Source organism: Bubalus bubalis, chromosome 24, assembly GCF_019923935.1.
Source record: "Bubalus bubalis isolate 160015118507 breed Murrah chromosome 24, NDDB_SH_1, whole genome shotgun sequence".
In the NCBI taxonomy this organism is placed as follows: domain Eukaryota; kingdom Metazoa; phylum Chordata; class Mammalia; order Artiodactyla; family Bovidae; genus Bubalus; species Bubalus bubalis.
The window spans coordinates 38137820-38163701 of NC_059180.1; the positions used below are offsets into that span (position 1 = coordinate 38137820).

A 25882-nucleotide genomic window follows, 5' to 3' on the forward strand; every position below is an offset into this window, starting at 1 on the left:
CAGAGTCTTTTCCAATGAGTCAACTCTTCGCATGAGGTGGCCAAAGTACTGGAGTTTCAGCTTCAGCATCATTCCTTCCAAAGAAATCCCAGGGCTGATCTCCTTCAGAATGGACTGGTTGGATCTCCTTGCAGTCCAAGGGACTCTCAAGAGTCTTCTCCAACACCACAGTTCAAAAGCATCAATTCTTCGGCGCTCAGCCTTCTTCACAGTCCAACTCTCACATCCATACATGACCACAGGAAAAACCATAGCCTTGACTAGACTTTACTTGACTAGACTTTGTTGGCAAAGTAGTGTCTCTGCTTTTGAATATGCTATCTAGGTTGGACATAACTTTCCTTCAACAACTTAAGCGTTCCCGCCATCCCAGAACCCCGCCCCCTCTAAAAAAATTAACACAGCAAGTTATCAGGACGATATCTCGCGATATCCGAAGAAGTACAAATGCTTCAGAGCTAAGAGCTGCCACCCGTGCGTGGTCCTGGGTCACGTGGGGTAGGCTCACGTGACCGGAGGTCCGAGTCCAAAATGGCGTCCTCCATGGGTCGCTTCCTTCTCTTCTTCATTGCGCTGCGCGGCTTCCTACTGGAGGCATCCGGCGACCTCGGCTCGGGGTGAGTACAGCTCTCGCGGGGGCAAGTCCGGTTGTTGGCGGGGGTGGTCCCGCAGCCCTGGGCACAGCACTCCGAACTCTTGTCTGCCCCTCCCCCAATCCCCGCAGGGCCTCCCGCGACGACGACGTGCTCTTGCCCTACTCCCGCGCGCGCGCGCGCCTCGCCCGGGACTGCACAAGAGTGCACGCCGGCCGCCTGGAGCATGAGAGTTGGCCGCCGGCCGCCCAGACCGCCGGCGCCCACCGCCCCTCCGTGCGCACCTTCGTCTCGTACTTCGCAGACCGCGCGGTGCCCGGTCACCTAACGCAAGCGCCCGAGCCCCTGCGCACCTTTTCGGTCCTGGAACCCGGCGGACCCGGCGGCTGCGCGTCGAAGCGCCGCGCCACTGTGGAGGAGACGGCGCGGCTGTCCGGCTGCACCGTTGCCCAGAACGGCGGCTTCTTCCGCATGGAGACGGGCGAGTGCCTGGGCAACGTGGTGAGCGGCGGGCGGCGGGTGAGCAGCGCCGGGGGGCTGCAGAACGCGCAGTTCGGGATCCGCCGCGACGGGACTCTGGTCACCGGGTGAGGAGGCAGGGTGTCCGGTAACTGTTTAGGGCAGAGGGCCTGAGAATCGAGATGTAGCCGTGCCGCTGTGTTCAAGTCGCCTAACCACGCTGAGCCTCCGTTTCCGCATCTCCAGGAAGGGGAAGGTAGTACCTTCCATGTAGTTTATTCGTCTTCCAGTTTGGTACGCTGCTTGCTTTGTGTCGGTCTGTGTGCACTGGGGGTATGGCTGTGAACAAGCAAACAGTCTTTGCCTTCAAAAAAGGACACACATAGCCCCCATTACTAGTGAAAAATTAAACAAAATCCAGAGAAACAATTAAGTTAATTTAAATTGTATACAAGCAGTGAAGCAATGAACAGAATGAACTGACTGTAAATAGAGAGTTGAGTTTAGGGAAGGTAATCAGGAAAGACTGGTGTGAGAAGGTGACCTTAAACACATGAGAAAATTAATGTGAAATTTAGTCACAGGTCAACCAGGGTCAAAACTGGAGGAAGAGCATTGCTGTCAGAAGGGACAGCAGGTGCAAAGGCTCAGAGGTGCAGAGGGGCTTGGTGTGTGAGGGACGGAAGGAAGGAGGAAAGTATCAGAGGAGGACAGAACTGATTTTGGTCACTTAAGAGCTTGCTCTGACCCTGCTGGACACTAAACAGGTTGAGCCATAGTGGAAGCAAGGAGACCAGTTAAGAGGCTGTTGCAGGCATCAGATGGTAATTTTGCTGGGGTGACAGCCTGAGAGATTGAGGGCTATAGGTGGACTTGAGATCTATTGGGGTTGGTTGTTTCTGTTAAGTGAAGTGTAGACTGGGATATGTGGACTGTTTGCTTCTAGGACCAGGCAGGTTCCTGGGCATCAGGAGGAAGGAATCCAGTAGCCAGGCAGGGGGTGGGGATGGGGAGCAAACGCACAGTTTGCCGCTGCTGTTGACTGAATCTCACTGCTTCCCTGTGGCCAGATACCTGTCTGAAGAGGAGGTGCTGGACACTGAGAATCCGTTTGTGCAGCTGCTGAGTGGGGTTGTGTGGCTGATTCGCAATGGCAGCATCTACATCAATGAGAGTCAGGCGGCTGAGTGTGAGGAGACCCAGGAGACAGGTGGGAAGGGGACACTGAGTACCATAAGATGTGGGTGATGAGTAGGGGTGTTGGCAATAAGTCTTTTGAAAACCAGGGTGGTAGGGGAAGTCTTTCCACAAGTACCGTTCTAGGTATTGGGAATCAGTGGGGGATCCCTGCTTCGTGAAATGTATAAGAAAGGAAATAGATATATAGTATACTAAAAAGAAGTGGTTAGTGCTAAGACAGAAGTTCGAGACACGGAGCTATGAACCAGGCAGTAGAGGAGTGTTCCTAAAATGTCTGTGGACCAGGAGCTTCAGCGTCACCCAGGATCTTGGTATAAACACAGAACTTCAGTCCCTCCCCCTCTGCCTTGAAGCTACAGAATCAGAATCCCTGGGGTGAGGCCCAAGAGTGTGTGTTCTGAGGAGCTCCCTGGGTGATTCTGATTGACATTGGATTTTGAGAACCACTGAGATGTGAAATACTGGGGCAGGGAAGGTCTGCCGTGGCCTAGGTGTTTAAACGGGCTGTTTTAGATTGGACGGTCAGGGAAGACCTCATGGAGGAGGTGATGTAGCTCAGAAGGAGCAAGCCATGGGAAGAGCTGGGGAGAAGCCCAGTCCAGCCAGAAGGAACAGAAGGTGTCTGCGTGGAATTGTGGGGAGACCGCCAGGAGATGGGGTAGAGTAAGCAGTGCAGGGAAGTCACGCCAGGCACCCGTAAGGCATTTGGAGTTTAGACTTGGGACAGTGGAGGCCATTGGAGTGTTTTCACCTGGAGGTTAATCTTGCTTGATTTACACTGAAGAACAGCCCTTTGCCTGCTCTGTGGAGATGGACTGGGGCAGGGTTCAGGGGCAGGCAGATAGCTGGGTGCACAGACCTAGAGGTGCAGAGTGGTGTCAGACTGGCAGGAAGTGGCAGGCAGAGCCCAGAAGGCCTCCCGAAGGGCCAGGCGATCAGCCAGGCTGCCTCTCCTTCAGGTTCCTTCAGCAGATTTGTGAACGTGATCTCAGCCAGGACAGCCGTGGGCCACGACCGGAAGGGGCAGCTGGTGCTCTTGCACGTGGATGGGCAGACGGAGCAGCGGGGGTGAGTCCTGCTCTGAGGAGCTTCAGCCCACCATCAGCTGCCTTTCTGACCCTCAGGTGATCCCTGGGGATCTTCACACTCACCCATCCCCTGTCTTCCCACCGGCAGAGGGTCCCTAGGTCTGTCCCACTTCCACAAACTCATCACCTTCCACACATTTGCTGTCAGTCTCCTTGACTTAGGGCCTCGTCTCTCCTGAGCTGTGGTTGGAGTGAAAGGAAATTATCACAAAGTGTCTACTCACAAATCCGGGAGTAGACCTCAATTCCCATTCTAGCTCTGCCATGTGCTGGCTCTGTGGCCGTGGACAAGTTACTTGGCCCCTCTGAGCTCATTTCCCCCTCTGTAAAGTGAGTGTGCTCTGCTGTTGCCGTGTAACAGATTAGCACAGGCAGCACTGATTTGTTAGTTTGGGGTTCTTTAGGTCGAGAGTCAGTGGAGAGTGGCGGTGCTCAGCTAGGTTCTCTTGTTCAGGGTGTCCCACAGACAGCATCCAGTTCTTGGCCAGATAGGGGGCTTGTCTGGAGCTTCTGGGAAAGTTGTCTTGGCAGCTCACTCTGGTTGTTGGCAGAATGCAGTCCTTGGAGTCGCAGGACTGAGGTCTCTGCATCATTGCTGTCTGGGGGCCTCCACACTCATGAGGCCGCCCATGTTCCTTGTCATGTGTATACCCTCCTGTTGCATATCTTCAGGGCCCAGAGCTGTGTCAAATCCATCTAACCCCCTCGTATTTCCACTCTCCCTCACTTCGTCTTTTGCCTTAGCCTGAGAAAGCTCTTTGCTTTTAAGGGCTCCTGTGATTCCGTTGGGACCACCCCAGATCATCCAGCACAGGGTCCCCACGTGTGGATGGTTGTGCTGTGTACCCTAACACGATCATGAGGGTGATGCCTGGTTACAGTCATAGCTTCCAGGGATTTGGACAGGACACTTTGAGCGGGAGGAGCACTGAGAAATCTGCCTGCCATAGCGGGTGTGCGATACTGTCCACTGTGGAAAGTAAGATGCACTAACCCGGAAGCAGATGCCGCAAGGTCAGCAGCGCTTATCTTGTGCCACAGCATTAACCTGTGGGAGATGGCGGAGTTCCTGCTGAAACAGGATGTGGTCAACGCCATCAACCTGGATGGAGGAGGCTCCGCCACCTTCGTGCTCAACGGGACCTTGGCCAGTTACCCGTCTGATCACTGGTAAACCCACCAGAGCCCCGTTGCTGAGGTCCAAGGCCAGGCCTGTCCCCGGCTGTCTCATTCAACAAATACTGAGTGCCTGTCATTTGCCAGGTTCTGGGGTTCAGTAGAGAAACAAGAGAAGCCGAGATGCCAGCTTCCCGCTGCTTACACAAAGTGGCATACATAATGTACCAGCACTGCCCAGGGTCAATGGAAGGGGCGGGTGATGATCAGGAAAGACCTGAGGATAGAGAAGCATGAGCTGAGAGCTGGAGGGTGCGGAGGTGACTGGGCCCAGAACAGCATGTACAAAGGCCCTGGGGTGGGAAACACCTATAAAAGGCTGGAGAAGAGATGAAGCGAGGAAGCCTTCAGGCTCTGCAGTGGGTGATCTGAGGCGTGGCCAGCACCTCAGCCTCTCTTCACACTCCTGTCCCCCAGTGGGTGATCTGAGGCGTGGCCAGCACCTCAGCTTCTCTTCACACTCCTGTCCCCCTGCAGCCAGGACAACATGTGGCGCTGTCCCCGCCGCGTGTCCACTGTGGTGTGTGTGCACGAGCCCCGCTGCCAGCCGCCGGACTGCAGCGGCCACGGGACCTGTGTGGAGGGGCGCTGCCAGTGCACGGGGCGCTTCTGGCGGGGTGCTGCCTGTGACGAGCTGGACTGTGGCCCCGCCAACTGTAGCCAGCACGGGCTCTGCACGGAGAGTGAGTGGTGGCTCTGCGGGAGGCAGCTCCGGCCCGGGTGCCCCACTCTCACGGCCCCGGCCCGGCCCGGCCCTCACCTGGCTTTCTCGGTCTTGTCTTGGCAGCTGGCTGCCGCTGCGAAGCTGGATGGACAGGGTCCAACTGCAGTGAGGGTAAGCGCCCCCAGGCCAGCCTCCTCCCTGGTACCCCTTGGGGCTCTCGGGCAGGGGTGATCCTGGGAGCTGCAAGCCTCAGCTGCCTTTATCCCCGCCTCCTGGCCCGCTAGTCTCTTCGCTCTTGTGTCACGCTTTCGCTCCATGTGTAAATCACCATGTCAGTGTCCTGCCGCTACTGCAGCAAGAGTCCACTAACTCGGGATGGACACAGTCCTTTATTCTCCCACAGTTCTGGAGGCCAGCACTCCATAATCAAGGGCTCAGCAGGGCCGCGCTCGCTCTGAAAGGTCTGGGGGAGGGTCCTTCCTGCCTCTTCCAGCTCCTGGTGGCCCCAGCGTTCTTGGCTTGTGGCTGCCTCAGCCCAGTCTCTGCCTCTGACTTCACAAGCTCAGCCTCCTCCCTTGTCCAGGTCCAGTCTCCCTCTCCGTTATCTTACACGGACCCCAGGCCCCTGGGATTTGGGTCCATGTGAAATGCAGGAGGCTCCGCATTTTGAGATCCTTAATTGCATGTGCAGAGACAGTATTTCCAAATAAACTCACACTCACAGGTTCTGGAATTGGAAGCTGTCTCTGGGAGGACACAGTTCAGCTGTGTCCTACAGGACTGCTGTCACCCGTGGCTTAAATCCTTAGCAGCTTCTTTGGCACTAAGTGGAGAGTCTGCACTCCTCAGCATGGCCTGCCAGGCCCTGGGTGCTCCGGCCACACCCCCCTCCCCGCCCCAGATCAGGCCCTCGGTGGCCCCTCCAGCCTGCCGCCTCAGTGCTCCGTTGCTGCCGCACTCGGCCCCCTCCCTCCAGCGCACGTGTCTCCACTCGTCCTGCGACGCATGCCTTCTGGCTCGCTGGCTGCCTAGACCAGAAGCTGTTGCCAAACAGAGCAGAGGCTCCATGAGGGCGTGGACTCAGGCCTGCCACATGGCACGTTCTCCGGAACTGCCTTTTGGGAGAACACATGAAGCAACAGGGCCCCTTGGGGTGATGAAGATGCGTTAGCAATCCCCTGGGCCCCAGCCTGGGATGGGAGGGCAGGGCCAGGTTTGGCAGAGACCCCTCCCTTCCGCCACCGCAGCTTGCACCAGTGGCTTCTTCGGGGAAGACTGCGCCCAGAAGTGTCAGTGTCCGGATGCAGCCACCTGCGACCCCGTGCAGGGGACCTGCACCTGTCCCCCTGGCTTCACTGGAGACACCTGTGTGCAGGGTAAGCGGGAATGTCCCCTGAGTCAGCCAGGAGGGAGCCCCACGCAAGGAGTGCTCCTGCGTCAGCCCGGCTCTGCCCACACCCGGGCGCATCCCGGCAGTGCAGAGAGAGGCCTGGCCACCGGGCCCCACCGCTGTCCTCCTGGCTCCTCCCCGCAGAGTGTCCGCTCGGTTGGTACGGGCCAGGCTGCCAGAGCCCTTGCAAGTGTGAGCACCAGTGTCCTTGCGACCCCCAGACCGGCAACTGCAGTGTCAACTGGTCACCCACCCTGAGCAGCCTCTTCTCCCGAGGTACGGCCCCTCCCAGGGCCCCCCTCCCCGGGAGCAGGAGCGAGCAGACCCCTCTTCTCCCAGCCTTCAGCCTCTCCCTGACCTCTTGCAGTGAAGGAGTGTTTCCCACCTCCTGAGGTCACTGTGCGGGCAGAAGAACTCTCCCTTCTCACCAGGTAGGTGCTTCGGTGGGACCTGGGGCGGGGGCAGGAAGAAGTCCCCCCACCTCTCCACCTTTGAGGTATGGCCTCTGCTCAGGGCCCAGGCAGGGCTAGGAGGTAGCTGCTAGGCACCTAGGTGACCGTTCTTCGGCATAAGCTCAGGGAGAGTCCCAGCTGATGCAGCCACCTGAGCCGTCAGGGGAGACGCTGAGCAGGACCCTGGCCACCCCCACGGTGGAGTCGAGGGGGCTGGGTGTGGGCTTGTTTTCTCAGCTTTCGGTTCAGAAGCTCTGAGCAATTCACGTCATTTCTGTCGCACCTGGGGATGTTCACCCCTCAAGTGGGGTCTTTATTTTCTAGCACAGGTCTCTAACTTGACGTCCAGGTAGGGGGTGTGTGTTAGAAGACAGAGCTGGGCTCAAGAACCGATGCTGTGGGTCTGGGAGCCCCCCTTGGAAGACCTCTCTTCGTGGTTGTCCCTCCCATAGCCCAGGGCAGTGCCTGGCCCACCCCCTCGAGGTGGAAACCAGGTGTGAATGAAAAACCCCTGGGCCTTGGCCTTGGCCTGGAGGCAGCGCCTGGGAGCTCATCACAAAGCGCAGATCCCAGGTCCTTCCTGGGGATCCTGACCTGGTGCTTGGGTGAGGGCTGGGAGGAAAACCCTGGAGGTGTGCTGGGAAACGCACCGGCAGGGACGGGGTCGCCCAGGAGCCCTGCACCCCAGGCTCAGGTCTCAGCTATGAGACCACGGGGTCCCACAGCAAGGGGAGAGGAGCTGTGGGGGGCTGAGGGACAGGCTGCAGGCCCTGCCCCAGGCAGTCAGCTTACATCTGCTGCTGCGTGAGGATTTCAGACCAAGAGTCCCAAGAAGGAAGAAGGATCACTGAAGGACCGCCCCCCGCTTCCCTCTGCCCCGCCCCCCCACCAGCTCCCTGCCTGGGAAGAAGGGGTGCGGGTCCCCGCTGCTCTGTCTGCTTTGAGGATTCTGGAGAAAGCCCAGCTTCTGTTGCCGACATCCTTGGGAACCCAGGATGCAAACCGCTACCTCTTGGGGTGGATTAGGTCTCCAGCTGTGTGTTCTGTGCCCTGTACAATGTTAACATTTGTTAGCAGCATCTCAAACTCAGGGAGGTGCACATCAAAATCTTTGTTTTTCCCTACTTCTCTTGAAATACCAGGCAAGGTGGGAGCCCGATAACAGGCAAGGTTTGTCCCACATAATAACTGTCCGCGCTGCTTCTGAATGTGTGTGGAGTATGCTCCTCACCCCCGCAGGCCCATTTGCTTCCCCCTGTGTGGTCCCTGGAGGCACCTGATGCTGTGCTCCTGTTCTGGGAGGAAGAGTAAAGTGGGAGGGGGAGCCCCTCCAGCGCTGCCCCAGCCCGAATCGCATCCAGCACCCCTGTTCCGGGTTCTCTCCCACCCACAGGACCACCTGGCTGGCCATCACCTTGGCCCTGGCGTTCCTCCTGCTGATCAGCACAGCAGCGAATGTGTCCTTGTTCCTGGGGTCGAGGGCCGCACGGAGCCGGCACCTGGATGGGGCCTATGTCTACCACCCGCTGCAGGAGGTGAACGGGGAGCACCCGGCCGCTGAGAAGGAGCAGCTGGGTGACTCCTGTAACCCCTTCAAGGACTGAAGCCTCCCGCTGCCGGTTGTGTCCTATTCCCGAGGCTCATTTCCAGGAGCTCTGGCTTCTGCAAGAGGAAGTCCCAAGGCCACCGACCCATCTGGGTAGTCGAGACCTGGGTGCCAAGCCGGGTTTCCGACAGCAACGTGCCTCAGCCCCGCGCCTGGCCGCCTGCCATGGCACATGCAGTCCAGCGCTCCCAGAGTGCCTGCCTCCGTCCCCGCCTGCCTGTGTCTGCTGCTCACGGGGCCTGCCCCCCGCCAGGGCCTGCCCACTGCTGCCAAAGAGCCTCCGCCTCCCAGGGCCGGAGCCGCTGTGAACGGAACTCATGATGACTATGCCGCAGCCAAGTGGGAGGGTCCAGCCGTTCCCCCGGACGGGGGTGGGCTGAAGAGACGACAGCCACATCATGGGACCCTTTTTTAACAGACCTCATCGTCAAACTTGCCCACTGGAATGGTGTTACCTGTCGCAGGAAGCTCCTTAGAAGGGAGGAGGGATGAAATCATGTTTACAGGCTCTCTATTTTGCCCTGCCGCTGAGAGGGTTTTTCTACCACTTGAATAAATTGATAAAATAAATTGATATAATAAAAGAACCTTGTCTGAATTAGCAGTCGTGGACTTGAGGGGCCCCTAGGCCTTAACACGTGGGGGACTGCTTAACCAGAGTCAGAGTCGGGATGTGCCCATGGCACGTCCAGCTCCCTGATTGATTTTGTTTAATCCAGAGGTTTCCCAGGTGGTGCTAGTGGTAAAGAACCTACCTGTCAATGCAGGAGACATAAGAGATGCGGGTTCTGTCCCTGGATCAGGAAGATCCCCTGGAGGAGGGCATGGCGACCCTCTCCAGTATTCTTGCTGGAGAATCCCATGGACGGAGGAGCCAGGTGGGCTACAGTCCATAGGGCTGCAGAATCAGACACGACTGACGCGACTTAGCACGCACGCACAGGGGTTCTCACTTTCAAGTGTACTTGAATCACCAGGTGGCTTAGTTGATAAAGAACCTGCCTGCAGTGCGGGAGACCTGGGTTCGATCCCTGGGTTGGGAAGATGCCCTGGAGAAGGAAACAGCTACCCACTCCACTATTCTGGCCTGGAGAGTTCCAAAGGAGTTGCAAAGAGTCGGACATGACTTAGCGACTTTCACTGAATCACCTGGAGAGCTTGTTAAACATGTAGACTCTGGCCTGGAGCGGACTCCAGACTACAGGTCTCCCCAGCCTCCCAGGTGATAGCTGTGAGCATCTGGACAGCACTCTGAGTTTGCACTGTGTTTTAGTAAAATTTAGTTACCAACAGTTACAAGTCAAGAGATAACAACTCCAGATTTCTGGTTTCTCTTTGAAAGGAGTGAGAGAAGGACTTGCAGTGGTTAAGAATCCACCTTGCAATGCAGGGGACACAGGCTCAGTCCCCAGTCAGGGAACTAAGACCCCACAAGTCAAGGTCCAACTAAGCCCACAAGAAACAACTACCGAGCCCACACACCACGACGAAAATCCCTCCTGACGGAATGACGTTTCCCCTGTGCCGTAACTAAGGCCAGATGCAGCCAAATAAGCAAGTAAGTAAATATTTTTTAAAAAGCGTGATGTCCCAGCATCAGAGGATGCCCTTGGAGGCGACGAGATAAGTTGTCCAAGCCAAGAGTGGCCGGTCCCCATCTATGTCCTATCCAGCTCATCGCAGCCCCAGCGGCTGGCTTCCCTTGACTGTGACCTGCATCCTTGTGAGATCAGAGCTTGTAACTTGTGGCCTCAAAGGGTCTTTAGGAAGTGCCTGGCGACACCCTGCCTCGTAATACACCCCACTGTGTGCTTGGCAGCTTTATGCGGAGGGTACCTGGAGGGAGGTGCTGCTGCTTCCAGCAGGTTCTCAAGTAGATCCAGGCACGTGGTGGATTGAATGTTTGCATCCCCCGAAGTTTGTATGTTGAAACCCTGACCTGCAGTGCAATGGTGTTAGGAGGTGGGGCATCTGGTTTCATTAAATGAGGTTTAGATGAGGTCGTGAGGGTGGTGACCTTATAGGAAGAGACGAGAGCACCCTCTGCAACGCGACACACACGAGCAAGGCCACGCGAGCTCATGCTAGAGGGCGGCCGTCGACAAGCCCGGCAGCGGGCCCTCACCAAATGTGCTGTCACTTCAGTCGTGTCCAACTCTTTGCAACCATATGGTCTGTAGCCCATGTTCCTCTGTCCACGGGATTCTCCAGGCAAGGATACCAGAGTGGGTTGCCATGCCCTCCTCCAGGGGATCTTCCCAGGGATCAAACTTGTGTCTCATGTCTCCTGCATTGGCAGGTGGGTTCTTTACCACCTGGGAAGCCCCATCAACTGTAGTGGCATTTAGTGCTGCATAACAAACCAGCCCCAAAGTGGTGGCTTAAAATAACAGTCACTGCTTCTCAGGAAAAATAGTAGTTTTTCATGCTTCTAGGGCCACCTGGGTGATTCTCTTGACTTGGACTAGAATCAGTGAGTCCAGCTGGGCTCACTCAGGTCTCTGCCATCCGATAATGGGCCAGTGGGGGCCTGGTCTGAAGTGACCACAGCTGCGGATGTAGCTCTGATACCTCATCCTCCAGGATCAGGTTCAGACTTGGGGTCAAGGTGGAGACAGGGATCCAGGCAGAGATGTGAAGCTGCTTCTTGAAGCTTCACCCCTTGATGAAAAGCTGCAAAGGGACATGAATGCGGGAAACTGACTGAGCCCATCGCTGCAGCCGAGTTGCTGTAATATGGGTCGTTTCATTTTTTTATTGTTGTTGTTCTGTTTTGGTTTTGGACCATGCTGTGTAGCTTGCAAGATCTTAGTTCACCAGTCAGGGATCGAACTCTGGGCCCACAGTGGTGAAAGCACCCAGTCAACCATCGGACTGCCAGGGAATTCCCTAGTATCACTTTAGAAAGGGAGAATTTGGTTCAAAGAAGTGGAATGTCAAGGCCATCTCCCAACCTCTGAGTTCCTGCAGGGATGTGTCTGTGGGTCTCTGTGTCTTTGTCTCCCCGCTGAAGACAGCAGGTGGACAGCCTGTGATGTTCCCTACAGGGAACAGGATGCTTGGGTCCTACAGTAGGTGCTGCAAGCCAAAGTGATGGAAGTGGGGGTGATGGAAGACCCCTGGACACAGAACGTGGAAGGTGGACTAGAAGTCCTGGGGGTCTGACTGGGAACCTGGAGAGTGCCCTGTGCTGGGCAGTTGCCATGGTGACAAGTATCTCAGCCGCTGGGCTGCTCCGTATACAATCTGAGCATCTGGAGAGACCCCAGAAAAAGATTCCGATCCTGGAGTCACTGGGTGGGTTCTGTGGCCCTGATGCAGCTGCTATCATTGGATTCTTGAGGGGTCTGTGTCCTGCCTCCAGAACTCTTAGGGGTTTCAAATGGTGCTTTTCAGGGACCCACATTTCTCAGCAGTGTCTTGGTGGGCACTGAAGGGAGGGGAGGGAAATGGCCTGGGGAGAAGTTAGAGAGCCACCCGGTGCCTTTCCTTCCAGCTCTTTCCAGCTCCTTCAAGGCTCTGCCCAAACTCTCACAGGAACCCCTTGCACCATAAAGCCTGCCTCCTCTGTGGAGTCCCCTGGCCGTGGAGGAAGAATTGGTCCCAGAGGCAGCCCTCAGGACACAGGGAGGCAGGTTGTGTTGCTCTCTGCTGTCTTTGGACCCAAACCCCAAGGGCCTTCCTGGGAGGAGACTGACATCATCAGGGCCTGTGGCTCAGACCTGACCCCAGCTCGCAGGCCTCAGGGAGCTCTTTCTGATCACCCACCAGGCCCATGGGCGGCTGGCTGTTCCTCAGAGAGCCCTCACCCACAGCACCAGGACAGCATGGAGAAACAGGAGGGGTGAGTGCGGTGGGCCCGGCTGGTAACCGCAGCCAAAGTGGGCAGGGGTCCGTCAGGGCCACAGGAAGCACACCTCCCCTGCACCCCTCATGCCTCCTTGGCCTCCTCCTCCTAAAACAAGGGACCCTTCCCAGAATCCCGTGACACCTGGTGGCCACCAGGACCCACCTCTGGGTCCCAGGGGAGCTCGCAGGAAGGATGGGCGGCACCCCAAACAGGCCCCACCCACTCCTGACATCAGGACTCTGGTGCATCTCTGGGACTTGGGCAAAACCCAAGGGAGAGGGGAGAGTGGCCCAGGAAAGTAGATAGCAGGGCCCTCTCCTTCACCTGGACACCTGGCCAAGAGCCTCCCGCAGCCCACCCCCACAACTCGGGGTCAAATGGGGCCCTGAGGCCTGGATTTAATACTCTGATAAACTGTACATGTCTGTTCTTGCACCGTATGTATATGCAGTGGGTTGAAGAGTGTCACCCAAGAATTCGTGTCCACTCAGGACCTCAGAGTATGACTTTATGTGGAAGTAGGGTCCTTGGTCGGAGAAGGCAATGGCACCCCACTCCAGTACTCTTGCCTGGAAAATCCCATGGACGGAGGAGCCTGGTAGGCTGCAGTCCATGGGGTCACTAAGAGTCAGACACGACTGAGCGACTTAATTTTCAAGCATTGGAGAAGGAAATGGCAACCCACTCCAGTGTTCTTGCCTGGAGAATCCCAGGGATGGGGGAGCCTGGTGGGCTGCCGTCTATGGGGTTGCACAGAGTCGGACACGACTGAAGCGACTTAGCAGCAGCAGCAGGGTCCTTGGTCGGTCGTGCCCGTGTGCTTGCTTCAGGATCTTAAGAGGAAATCATTCTGGATCTAGACTGAGGCCTAAATCCAATGACTGGGGTCCTCATCAAAGAGACACACAGAGGAGAAGCTGCGTAAAGACAGAGGCAAAGGGACTTCCCTGGTGGTCCAGTGGCTGAGACTCTGTGCTTCCAGCGTAGGGGGACCTAGGTTTAGTCCCTGGTCAGGGATCTAGATCCCACGTGCTGTAACTGAGTTCGCACACTGCAACTAAAGATCCCACACCAAAACTAAGACCTGGAGCAGCCAAAAAACTAAATAAATATTGTTTTAAAAAATTGCAGAAGCAGAGACAGGAGTGATGTGGCCACAAGCCAAGGAACACCAGGCACCCCCAGAAGCTGAAAGGATCCTTCTCCTTCTCTACAGCCATGGGAGGGAGCCAATACATTTATCTCAGACTTCTGGCCTCCAGACTGAGAGAGAATCCATTCCTGTTGTTTTAAGCTACCAAGTTTGTGGTAATTTTGGCTTGGCAGCACTAGGAAACTGATTCAGTGTGTCTGTGCGTCTATATTAAACATGGGATTTTTTTGTGTTCCCCATAATTTCTCCAAAAACCAATCTGCAGCCCCTTGAGAGTGGTGTGGTCCCTGTTAAACATGCTCTTGAGTCTTTTAAACAACAGCTGAGTTATTCTTGAACAAACCCAGGGAAACCTCCTAGGCAACAGACAACAGAGGGGTATCCAAATCTAAAACGTTTAATGCTTCTGGTCGGAGCAAACAATCAGGTGCATTTAATGCTTCCAGTCGGAGCAAACGATCAGCTGAACAAGAAATGCCGTGTTTTCCTGGCTGAAACAGACTGTGTGATCAGTTCATTTTACAGGGGGAGAAATTCCAGACACAGGCTTGGGTGGGGTGTGGGGGAGTCTCAAATTCCCCTTATTTCAACCTGTGGGGAGACCATTGTATAGCCAGTTGAGGGAAACACCACTCGGAATGAGGCCCTTCTAGATGAGTGGACATGCCCAGAGAATGCAGTTTCTGCAAAGGGAAAGTCAGAAGGAAACAGCATCCATGCTTCTCCCCAGATGCATGGTGAGTATGACAGTGATGGGCGTCCTCACAGGATGGAGTCTGGGGTCTTTGGATGAGAAGCATTAAACTATCAGAATAACCACCTACTTTTATTAAGAGCTTTCCGTGTGCTGGGCGCCAGGCCCAGGACTTCACATCCGCTCGCATTTGTCCCACTGCAACCCAGAGAATGAGGTAGGCACTATTCTATCCCCATTTTACAGATGAGGATGTTGAGGCACAGAGAGGTTAAGTCACCTGCTGAAGGTCACACAGCTCGTGTGAAAGGATGGCTGGGACTCGAACCCTACCTTGTTGAAGTTTTAAGACTTGGGCTCCTAAACTCAGTGCCTGGGCAGGTCCTATTGCTAAAGGGTCATTTGTGTCCTGGCCACAATAAGCTAATGAACAAGATGGAGAAAGAAGCCATACCCAGGGGGGCTTCCAGCCCTGAGGTTTGTGGAAATTGAGATGCCAGGAGCTCAGCATCTCCTTCCTTGGATTTTTAATCCCAAGCCTCTCAAGGGTTAAGAAGAGTAGCTGTTGGTTGCTGATGCTCCAGCGTGGGCCCCAGCGACCTCCAGCACAGGAGGGAAACCGTAGCAGGTGCCAGTGTGGTCATCTGCTGCTCCTGTGGCCCACCTCTCTTTGTCCATTGGGTGACTGGCCCTCCCCAACCCCTCTGTTGCTTCTGGAAGAAATGTCAATCACAGGGCTCCCAGCTGCTTAGCTAATAGGCCCACAGAGTGAGCACATGACTTCCCCAGGGCCAGTCAGAGCCTTCCCTGGGATTTGAGATGGAGAGTCTCTTTCTGCCTTAGAAACTGAGAGCCCTGTGGTTGTAGGCTAGGGGCCGCCAGCAGTCACCTTTCCCTCCAGGTGAGGAGAGGACAAGGTCAGCATGCAAACTGACACAGAGCCAAGAGGCCTAGGTGAGGTTGAGGATGGGCACAAGCGCCTAAGGACACTGAGGGCTCCTGGATGCAGCCATACCTGAAGCAAGGCCCAGCCTGGGCATCCCAGTTACTGCAGACAGGGAATTCCCTTTGTTGCTTAAGCCTGTTTGAGCTGGGGCTTTCCTGAGGGAGATGAGGAGAGCAGGCTCTCAAAAAGAGAGGCATAAGGCTCCTTATTGCTCCTGTTAAGGCAAAAACCAAAAACACTAAAGGCAGGTCAGATCAGACTGTGGGATGCCAGTGATGACCTCTGACCTGTTACCTGTTTGCAGACCCGGGGAATGAAAGGAAAAATGTCCTCATACCCATGCCCCTCCCATGCAGGAACTTAAGGAGAGTCTTTCAATATTGCAGCTGGTACTAAGGATCAGATGTGCCCCCAGTGCAACTGCGACAAAGTCATAGACCCTACCCCACAGGGGAGTCCTGATGCCATGTTGAGAGCCTGGATCCAGCCTTAGCTGAAGCAAGTCCTTTTAGACTGGTCAGTTACAAGTGCCCATGAATGGTAACCCTTTTTTGTTTAAGCTGCTGGGAGGTAACTTACAACCCAAAAAGGCATAATTAAACAGGAGATTCCCAGGAGACAAAGGGACCTTCAGAGAATATAAAGATAGCCAGAACTGCTTCATCATTGCCTGGAATTCAGCAAAAACACTGGGCCTTCCACTGTCTTCAAGTCAGGGGTGGTCAGGATTAGACCTTCCAGCCACATGCTGTGAAAATGCATTTCACGTCCATGGTGGGTGGCTCCCCACAAAAAGTGGAGCCTGTAACTTATATAACTGCTCACCAGCATATCCTGGGACCCAGGGCATCGTTGTAGGCTTAGATGCTAGGGTGTACACCCGTCATTTCTACTTCTTAGGGTGGGGAACCCTAAGAGTCTTGGAAGAACCCACCTTGTGCTTTTCAGACCAGGTGGTGGGAACAAGCATGTGGTCTGGGCGGGCCCATCACTGTACCTCCTCCCCATACAGTGATTGGTCCAGACTGAACACAGACCCTGCAGGCCAATCAGTGTTCTCTGTTGCCCCCTGGCAACCGTGATTGGTTCAGGGACTAGCCTGGGACTCAAGCAGGCTGATAAGACTCAATTCTGGGAGGCTGGATGGAACTTGGTCAGGAGACAGATTCTCTTCTGCAGCTGAGCTGCAGGAAAGGGAAAGAGGGAAAGTAACAGTGCTGGGGTCGCCTGAGGAGGAGGCCACCCCAGGGAAGCTGGGGGGCACTGAGCCCGACGACCTCCCTGAGCCCTCAGACCTGAATGGGGTCTGCCCACCCCTTGGCTTTTTGTACTCGAAGCCTGATCATAGATGATTCTGTCTTCGACACCCCAAGAGCCAATGGGGGCCTCCAGATAGCCCAAATTTGGCAGCGTCCAGACCCAGGGCTGCAGCCCACACAGCCTCGTGGACACGTGGGGACGTGGGAGGCGAGCAGGCTGCCCCACGGGGCTCGATCCCGACTACCTGGAGACCAGGGAGCTGCTGTGGGACGGCGCCGAGGAGGAAGTGGTGGCGCTGAGCTGGGAGAAGCGGCTGGCGCAGGATTCCAGGCTGGACATGGAGCCCCTGGGGAGGAAGGACACACACGTTGCCTTCTGGTGGTGATATGGCCCTGGGGCCGCTGGGAGCTGCGGGAAAGCTGGGGATGATGCCAGTGAAGCCCCAGGGCTCTTCCCACAAGGCTGGTAACCCTCCCTGGGTGCAGAGGGTAAGTGCAGAGGGAAAAGCAGGTGAGACTGTGATGAGACGTGAAGCCTGGCCCACCGCCTTGCAGGACCTTCCTTCCCAGCCGAGCCCTGCCGGCCACCCACCTCTCTGGGGCTTTGCTGACCCAGGGGCCCAGCATGGCCCAGAGGGCACCCCGTCATCTCCAGCCTCACCCCTCCACCTCCTTTCAGCTCCTCCAACACCTGCCTCCCCTGTCTCGGGACCTTGTGTCTGCGCCTGCTGCTGGAAGCCTTTCTCTCTCACCTACTTTATCCAGTCAAATGCCACCCGGACCACAGAGCAGCGCCATCCAGGGGACATTCCTGTGGTGACAGATGTGTCCCATAACTGCGCCTTCCAGCACGGCTGTCACAGGCCATGTGAGGCTGCTGGGCACTCGAGATGTGGCTAGTGTGACCGAGGAACTGAATTTTTAATTTTATTTAGTTCTAATCGCTATGTTTAAATTGCCCTCTCTGGCTCGTAGCTGTCGGGTTGGAGAGTACAGGCTTAGGGCCTAGCTACGCGAAGCGTGGTCTGGGAACCAGCAGCGCAGCATCTCCTGGAGCTTGTTGGAGATGCCTCAAGAGCTAAGCAATCCGAGTCTGCGTTTTGACAAGCCCCTCCCCCACAGCCATGTGATCACATGCACACGGCCTTGATCTCAACTCCAGTGTCACTTCCCAGAGCCTCCCCCAAACCCCTGCACTCTCGCCCACCCTGTGCCCTCCCTGGTCCTGGGCTCTGACAGCACTCTGTGTTCAGGCCACCAGCACCTCCTGGAGTATGACCTTGGGGCGAGGACCTTCATGGCATCATCACTGCTCGTGTGTGGCTACGTGGTCTCCTGCTTCAGGATGGCAGACCCTGTCTGCCTGGTCCCTCTAGGACCACCAGTTGCCCACCAAGGGCAGCCTTGAACTGGGACTCTCCCAAGGCTATTGAGGGTCAGGGCAGCAGGTTCCCCCACACTGACCAGACAAGACAGGCTGGCAAGCAGCTTCCAGCCCACCCCTTGGCCTCTGCCTAATGTCCCGGAGGCAGCAAGCCCCTGATACGTGTGTCTACGGGTCTGAGTCCCTCTAGGCCTCAGTCTCTCTCCCCCACACTGAGGCCCAGTGGCCAAAACAGGCCACCTCCCAAAGAGGGAATCACCACCCTTTGACATACTGTGGGGTCTCCCTTTGGAGTAAAGATGCTGACTCAGCATTACCTTTCTTTTATTTTTCTTTTGCCTCGTGGCTTGTGGGATCTTAGTTCCCTGACCAAGGATTAAACCCACACCCTAGGCGGTGAAAGCATAGAGTCCTAACCATTGGACCACCAGGAAATTCCCAGCCCAGCATATCCTGTGCTGGCTACACGTGCCCCTAGAATCCCTGCAGCTCCACCTGGGATGTAGGTCCAGACCTGACATCCTCTTGGAGCTTCAAATCTACTTCACAGTAAAGAGTCGGACATGACTGAGTGACTGGACAACAAGAAAAGAATTTGAAGCATCGTTTTTAGAAGGAAACTGGCACAGCCATGTCATGAGGCAGGATGCAAAATCACATTTGTTTTTAAAAGATAGAACACGAGCTGTGGCCGGTTCATGTCGATGTATGGCAAAAACCATCACAATATTCTAAAGTAACTATTCTCCAATTAAATAAATTTAAATATTTTTTAAAGATAAAACACAAGGCCTGGAAGAAACCACTACTGAGTGCTTACTGTATGCACAGACTTTCCCCACCCATCTTATCCTCAGGACAACTGCATGACGTAGGGGATCCAGTGGTCCCCGTCTAACAGCTGGGGCTCAGAGAGGTAAAGTGACTTGCCTGAGGTCATAGAGCAAGCCGGAAGTGCTTGGAAGTCTTAACCTCCCTATCTCTCTGTCAGCAACACTGGGGGAGAGTTGTCTGTGAGGCATAATTCTAGAATGTTCTAGAGCAGTCCAAACCCAGTTTGATGGAATTCTAGGCGTGAGGGAAGGTACAAACAGGAGGGCTCAGGCCCCTCTTATCCCGCCCACCCAGTAGTCTGGTGTGTTGGGCCTCTGTCTGGGGTTTCATTTGAAGGGAAGTTTCTGCAGCCGAGGCTGAAGCAGAAGAATGATATGATCGCTCATGATAACAGGCTGAGCCACTGGAAAGTTTATCAGTGCCCATGTCAGGGCCCCACCCCTAGAGAAGCTCAAGGGCAAGTAGAGGAGGTGAGTGAAGTGCCCCCAGCCTGGAAGGAAGGGACCTCAGGCATGATGCAGGCCTGGCCCGGCAGTGGGGGTGGGGAGTCGGGGGGCCCCATACCTGAAGTCCTCGGACGCCAGCACCTCGTAGTAGTAGAGGAGTTTGCACCTGGGGCCGGGGCTGTGCAGGGCTGTCAGGACATCCTCTACGCCCGGGAGGCTGCAGGCCATGTGGGCAGGGGGGCTGTGCATTTGCCACTGCAGCAGGTAGATGCCAGGCCACCGGGTCACGTGGGAGCCCTGAAACACAGCAGCCAAGCCTCAGGCCCCGGTCCGCCTGGGGAGAGGGGCCCCTTTCTAAACCAGCCCGCCAGCAAATCCTTCCTTTTGGGGTGTCCCAAAGTCACCTTTGCTTCCCCTCTGCTGTTACCCCATATCCATGGCAACTGAGAGCCTCCCTTTTAATCTAGCGGGGAAGTCAGGGCCTAGGGGGTGCAGGAAATACAGAGGTGTAGTTTGGCTAAAAACCTGGATTTTCTTGGCCTTTCGTCCTGCTGAGTGGGATTTGCAAATTGAGGAAACCTGGAGAAAGGGGTGTATGGGCTTCCCAGTTGGTTCAGATGGTAAAGAACCTGCCTGCCAATGCAGGAAATGCAGGTTTGATCCCCAGGTCAGGAAGATTCCCCTGGAGATTCTAGCCTTGCCTGGAGAATCCCATGAACAGAGAAGCCTGGCAGGCTGCAGTCCATGGGGTCGCAAAGAGTCAGACATGACTTAGCAACTGAGCCTACACACACACAGAGGGAGCTTAAAGGTGTTTAGAGTTTGCCGAGGGCGGAGGGACAGCCAGATAGGAGGGTGTCAGTCTTTATAAGAAGAGCAACTTTGTAAAAGGGCTGATGTTCAGTGGGAGCCCCGGGCAGAAGATGCTGGTGTGTGATGTGACAGTCATCTGCCCAATTCACCTATGTCACCTCCAGCAAGATCTCCACTGCTCACCAGTGCGCACGTGTGTGTGTGTGTGTGTGTGTGTTTGGGGCCAGTGATGTTTGACCTGCAGGCTCCATGGAGTATGGGGGGAGGGTGGTCAGCAGGGTGGCCCAAGTTCTGGTGGCACATCCCTGAGTGCTGTTTCCAGACCTACAGTCTCCCTGCTGCGTGGGTGCTGAAACGTGACTGTGCATCAGGAAACCAGGCAGACATGAAGGAGGCAGACACCAGGCCCCACGCCCAGGGCTTCTGAGCCCGCCATGCAGCATGGGGCCAGCAACCTGCATCTCTGACAAGAGTCTCGGGAGGATGCTGAAGCTGGGGCCCTGGGGTGCCAGGTCTCGGACCTGCCCACATCTGTCTTTCTCCCCCACTGTCCCGCAGGGTCTCTGAGGCTGGGGACGGGTCCAATCTGTGCACTTCCGTTCCCCCGGAACCCTGGCACGCAGTGGACACTCAATCCTGCATGATCGTGATGAATGAATAAATGACCCAAGAGATGACCTGGATGCTCTCCCCTTCCCGGCAGATGAGCGGGGCCTCCACGCAGCTGAAATCTGCACCCAGGGCCCAGCCTCTGTCCGTCAGCTGCCCGCCGACCCTGGCCTCAGTCTCCTGGGGGCCTGGCGTGGACGCCTGCTTGGCGTGGTACAGACTGAACACCACATCCCCACGGAGGATGTCGAAGTCCCAGGTGATGACTGACTCCCTCTCCAGAATCTCCACGGTGACCTGCAAGAGGACAGGTGACAGGTGAGGTCTGAATGTCTGATCTGGAGAGGGCTGGGATGCAGAAGTCAACTGCAGGTGTGTGGGTGCCCACCCTGGTCTCTATTCCCCACCCCAAGTCCAAGAATTGCTCTGGACAAATAGAGCCACCTCTGTGTGAATCATCTGGGATGATTCCCTGCACCAGGGTGACCACAGCCAATGACAAGCTGATGTGAGGCCAGCCCCCTGCACCACTCTCCCCTCGGATCAGACTGGGCTAGACCATGGCTGCAGCCAGCTCGTGGTTTAGCTTCTGTCCCTAGTGGTAAAGAACCCACCTGCCAATGCAGGAGACGTAAGGGATGTGAGTTCAGGAAGATTCTCTGGAGGAAGAAATGGCAACCCACTCCAGTATTCTTGCCCGAGAATCCCATGGACAGAGGAACCTGGCAGGCAACTGTCCATAGGGTGGCAAAGAGTCGGACACGACTGAAACGACTTAGCACACACACCGCCCTCCTTAAGGGTTTCTCCTGAGGCTGATCCTCTACAAGTCATGGGCACAAGAACCCACATCTCAGTCTCTGCTTCAAGGTCCCTGACCTAAGATGACACCCAACCCAGCAGGCCCTCCCAGCCCGGGACCCCAGCACCTCGTGGGGGGCCCCGCGGAGCACGCTGGCCGAGTGGTACGTCTCCCTCCACTGCCACAGCTGGTCTTCGTTCTCCTGATCCTCTTCCGTCAGATACAGGGACTTGGGGACCAGTCCTCCTTCAGGGACATTACACTAGGGGACAAAGACACCGGGTGACAGTCAGGGCCCAGCCAGGCCTGGCTGACCCAGAGGAAGGCGCTCTGTGACCCCTGAAACCACACTTACAACATGCATACAGAGCCTGACGATCGGAGAGACCTGGCAAGCTTGGCAAAATTTCTAGGAAATGTCTCTCTCTCTTTTTTGTTTTAACCCTGAAATCATGCAGGATTGCTCTTTGAGATTTTATTTATTTTTGGCTGCACTGGGTCTTCATTGCTGTGTGTGGGTTTTCTCTAGTTGCATCGAGTAGGGGCTACTCTTTGCTGCAGTGGCTTCTCTTGTTGCAGAGCTCAAGCTTAGTTGCTCCGAGGCATGTGGAATCTTCCCAGATCAGGGATCAAACCCATGTCCCCTGCGTTAGCAGGCAGATTATTAACCAGTGGACCACAAGGGAAGTCCTGTTTGAGATTTCTGCTGGAGAAGGGAAAGGACCTGCCCTCCTGCATCAGATGAGATAAGGGTCACCCCCTGCCTCACCCCCAGGGGAAATGATAAAAGGGGTCTGGGGGCACCTCCCCTGGAACCTGTTGCCTGATCATCCCTTGCCGTGTAGCAAGTTAGGAATAAATAAATCCCTTTGGGTACACTAGCTCCTGGGTCCAGGCCGCTGGGACATTTGAGTCTCCTCCCCTTGCAGTAGAGGCTGCAAAGTCAGCAGCTAAATGCTAACTTCTGCCTGGCAACCTACTGGATGGGGATTCAGAAGGGTAAGCCCTTGACTGGCCTGGTCTCTGAGCTTCCGGGAAACTTCAGCTTTGCTCTTGAAAGCACCAGCATAAGGTCCCTCCTTCAGAGAGGAGTCACCTCTCGTAGGGGCAGCTTCTAAGACCAGCTCTGCCTCCAAAGAGCCAGCAGGGTCCTCCCCAGCTCAGAGCACGCACAAGGGGTCTGCCCTCCCCCAGCCTCCTGCCGCCTGCGGCCGTGTCTCCCTGAGGCCACAGACCATCCCCGCCATGGGTGCAGATGGTCTGCTGGGGCCTCACCAGGCACTCTCCCCCAAGGAAGTCAGGAATCACATCTTTGTCCAGATAATCGACAAGGCCTCCGGGGCCCTGGTAATTGCTGCCACTGTAGATGAGGAACTTCTGTCGGGTGTTCTCGTTGATGAAGGGGCTGATCTGAAACGGGGGAGATAAGGCAAGATGCAAAGAATTTTTTTTTTAATTGAGGTGTAATTTACGGAACACAGAGTTAACTATTTTATTTTATTATTATTATTTTTTGGCCGCCCTGCAAGGCTTGCAGGATCCTAGTTCCCCGACCAGGGATCCAGCCTGTACCCGCTACAGTGGAGGCTCCAAGTCCTAACCACTGGACTATCAGGGAAACCCCAGAATTAACCATTTTAAAGTGAACAATCCTCTGGTATTCAGTTCATCCACTATGCTGTGCAGCCATCACCTCTAATTCCAAGACATTTTCATCCCCTGAAAAGGAAACCCCAGATCCACCAGCAGTCACTAACCTCTCCTTCCCCTCCAGCCCCTGGAAACCACCAATATGCTTCCCATCTCTATGATTTGCCTGTTCTGAACATTTCACGGAAAGGGAATGCCACAATGTGTGGCCTTCTGTGGTTGGCTTCTTTCACTGAGCCTCACGTTTTCAAGGCTCATCCACGTTGTAGTGTGAACCAGAATTCCCTTTTCATGGCAGAATAACATTCCATTGTGTGGATAATGTGTTTGTTTATCTCGGATGGAAAGTATTTCAATACTGAACTCTAAGCTGCATGTCAGTCTGGTTTTTCACGCCATCCCAGTGCTGGGGTGGTGTCTGACTCAGTGAACAGTTGGGGAAGGGAGGGAGGGAAGGAGGGAGGTGGGTAACCAGGCACTTGGCAGAGCAGAGCACAGGCCAATGCTGCAGGCAGATTAATGGGGAGCTAGAAATCCCACTTGGGTGGGTCACACTTCTTCAGACCCCACCCCGGGAGGTGGTCCCTGTGGGCCTCAGCAAGCTGGCTGTCATCTGCTGTGGCCAGTGAGGGCGTGGTGTAGGCACTGGGAGGTGGGTACTGCTTTCCCCACTCCCTCCCTGCTCCAGTGTCCTTGGAAGCACCCCCTCACCTGTGCCAGCCCTCATAGGGCTCTCGTAACAAGGACATCCCTTCCTCTTGTCTGTCCAGCCCTGGGGTGGTCAGGGCCTGCAGCAGTGGCCAGCCCCTGGGGCCGCTCCATCCTGCCTACCCTCCTGAGAGTGGGTCACATCCCCCACCAGAGCCAGCTGGGTGAGCCCTGCTTCTGACCAGGGGTTTGTGGAATCTTAGTTCCCTGACCAGGGATTGAACCTGGGCCATGGCGATGAAAGCCCAGGACCCTAACCACTAGGCAACCAGGTCAGTCCCAGAAGCGGTGAACTTTATGGGAAATGAATTAAACCTCAGTCAAGCTGTTACTGAGAAGAACTGACGCAGGCTCATCGGACAGGCAGATCCCAGAGGGACCCTCTCCCATCTCAGGCTCCTTGCTCTTTCTCACCAGTGTCCAGAGCACGGGGAAGACGCGGGGGGCTCGCACGATGAGCAGCCGGCCCAGGGTCTCGGGGTAATTGCCTTCCACCACCTCGATCATGCGCAGCAGGGCCTTCACCCCCGGCCGCCACAGGTGCCTCAGGCTGAGACCCTCCAGGTCCACCAGGCAGGTCCAGGAGCTGCGGCAGAGATGCCCACCTCACTGCACCTCGTTCTGCCACCCCCACCCCTCAGAGCCCAGCACCATCCGCGAGGACCTAGGGCCCCAGGGACAGGGACTGACGGAGAGTCTCAGTGAGGCAGCCGCTGGGGCAGGGACCACAGAACACTCTCGTGTACCCTCCCCCCATGGGGAGGCCACATGGCACGGGGGTTCTCAGCACACACACCAAGGCCGGAGTGCCCAGATTCAAGTGCCTGAGGGCTGAGTGATGGGGGCAGAGTCCTCATCAGGACGTCAGCAATGTGTTACTAATAACTGTTGAAAAGAGGTGCCTGCGTGCTAAGTCGCTTTAGTCCTGTCCGACTCTTTGCGACCCCATGGACTGTCACCCACCAGGCTCCTCTGTCCATGGAATTCTCCAGACTGGAGTGGGTTGCCATGCCCTCCTCCAGGGGATCTTCCCAACCCAGGGATCAAACCCAGGTCTCCCGCATTCCAGGCAGATTCTTCACCGTCTGAGCCACCAGGGCAGCTGCATCACCTCTGGTGCTGGTGCTGGTTTAGTCGCTCAGTCGTGTCCAACTCTTGTCCCCTGTGGACCGTAGCCCGCCAGGCTCCTCTGTCCATGGGATTCTCCAGGCAAGAATACTGGAGTGGGTTGCCGTTCCCTTTTCCAGGGGATCTTTCCCACCCAGGAATCAATCCTGGGTCTCCCACATTGCAGGCAGATTCTTTACTGAGTAGCTATGAGGGAATCCCTGGTATGTATCCCCTCTTAAGTCATTCTTTTTGATAAGCCATAAGGAAACCCTAGGGCCTCCCAGGTGGCACTAGTAGTAAAGTACCAATGCAGGAGACGCAACAGACATGGGTTCAATCCCTGGGTTGGGAAGATCCCCTGGAGGAGGGCATGGCAACCCACTCCAGTATTCTTGCCTGGAAAATTCCATTGACAGAGGAGCCTGGTGGGCTACAGTTCATGGAGTCACGAAGAGTTGGACTTGACAGAGGCGATTTGGCATGCATGCAAGGAAACCCTAGGAAGTGTTTACAGAAGAGGAAGCCCCAGCTCAGAAAGGTTAAGTGCCTTTCAGGGTAACACCCCTGTGAGGACTGGTGTGGGAAACTCCACTCAGGAATAGGAGAGTTTGGGGCAGCCAGAGGGGGCAGTGGATCACTGGATGAGCCCTGACACCTGCGAAGTTCACGTGCCTGGGAGACGGCCAGGGTGGATCTTGGGGGTGGGAGAGCCCACCTCAAAAAGCCAAGTTCAGGAGGCTGCGTGGCACAGGCAGAAAACCCATGAGCCAGAGCCAGCCAGGACCAAGTTCCAACCCCAGCTCCGCCCCTCCCCCACTCAGCAGCCTTGGGTGACATCCCCACTCTCAGCCTTGGTTTCCCCCTCCGTAAAGAACAAGGACAACTTGCCTCATTAGGGACGCTGTAAGAATTAGAGCAGGGTATCTCTGTGAAGTGTCTAGCAGGCTGCCCGGCCTGGCATCCATGCCCAGTGAACCTTGGCTGTTTTTACTGTTT

At 55.8% G+C, this 25882-nt stretch overlaps 2 protein-coding genes across 3 annotated transcripts in view; one reads left to right on the plus strand and one right to left on the minus strand.

Annotated features, from left to right (window-relative positions):
* The first annotated feature begins 462 nt into the window (after window positions 1-462).
* On the plus strand, window positions 463-9215 carry NAGPA (N-acetylglucosamine-1-phosphodiester alpha-N-acetylglucosaminidase). Of its 2 annotated transcripts, XM_006054912.4 has the most exons (11): window positions 463-617; window positions 725-1180; window positions 2123-2262; window positions 3212-3320; window positions 4382-4510; window positions 4994-5199; window positions 5304-5351; window positions 6428-6556; window positions 6715-6846; window positions 6938-7001; window positions 8416-9215. In XM_006054912.4, the coding sequence occupies exons 1-11, from the start codon at window positions 532-534 to the stop codon at window positions 8624-8626; spliced, it is 1710 nt and encodes a 569-aa protein (XP_006054974.2). In that variant the 5' UTR covers window positions 463-531; the 3' UTR covers window positions 8627-9215. The 2 variants fall into 2 exon arrangements, with proteins under 2 accessions (XP_006054974.2, XP_025130441.2); XM_025274656.3 differs by lacking the exon at window positions 6938-7001 and having other exon boundaries at window positions 8416-8614.
* Window positions 9216-14012: 4797 nt separating this feature from the next.
* The window catches only part of SEC14L5 (SEC14 like lipid binding 5), a 40702-nt gene continuing 28832 nt past the window's right edge, over window positions 14013-25882 (minus strand). The window contains exons 12-17 of the mRNA XM_006054910.4: window positions 24191-24362; window positions 22694-22828; window positions 21546-21680; window positions 20686-20913; window positions 19313-19491; window positions 14013-16877 (exon numbers count right to left, since the gene is read on the minus strand). Coding sequence (XP_006054972.3) covers window positions 16772-16877; window positions 19313-19491; window positions 20686-20913; window positions 21546-21680; window positions 22694-22828; window positions 24191-24362 — 955 coding nt within the window. The 3' untranslated portion in view covers window positions 14013-16771. The remainder of the gene's footprint in view (window positions 16878-19312; window positions 19492-20685; window positions 20914-21545; window positions 21681-22693; window positions 22829-24190; window positions 24363-25882) is intronic.

Bases quoted from the DNA above. Each gene is read 5' to 3' on its own strand.
- NAGPA (XM_006054912.4), top strand. From the start codon at position 532: ATGGCGTCCTCCATGGGTCGCTTCCTTCTCTTCTTCATTGCGCTGCGC. The intron at 4,511-4,993 runs GTAAACCCACCA...GTCCCCCTGCAG, and splicing joins AGTTACCCGTCTGATCACTG to CCAGGACAACATGTGGCGCT. The intron at 5,352-6,427 runs GTAAGCGCCCCC...CCGCCACCGCAG, and splicing joins AGGGTCCAACTGCAGTGAGG to CTTGCACCAGTGGCTTCTTC.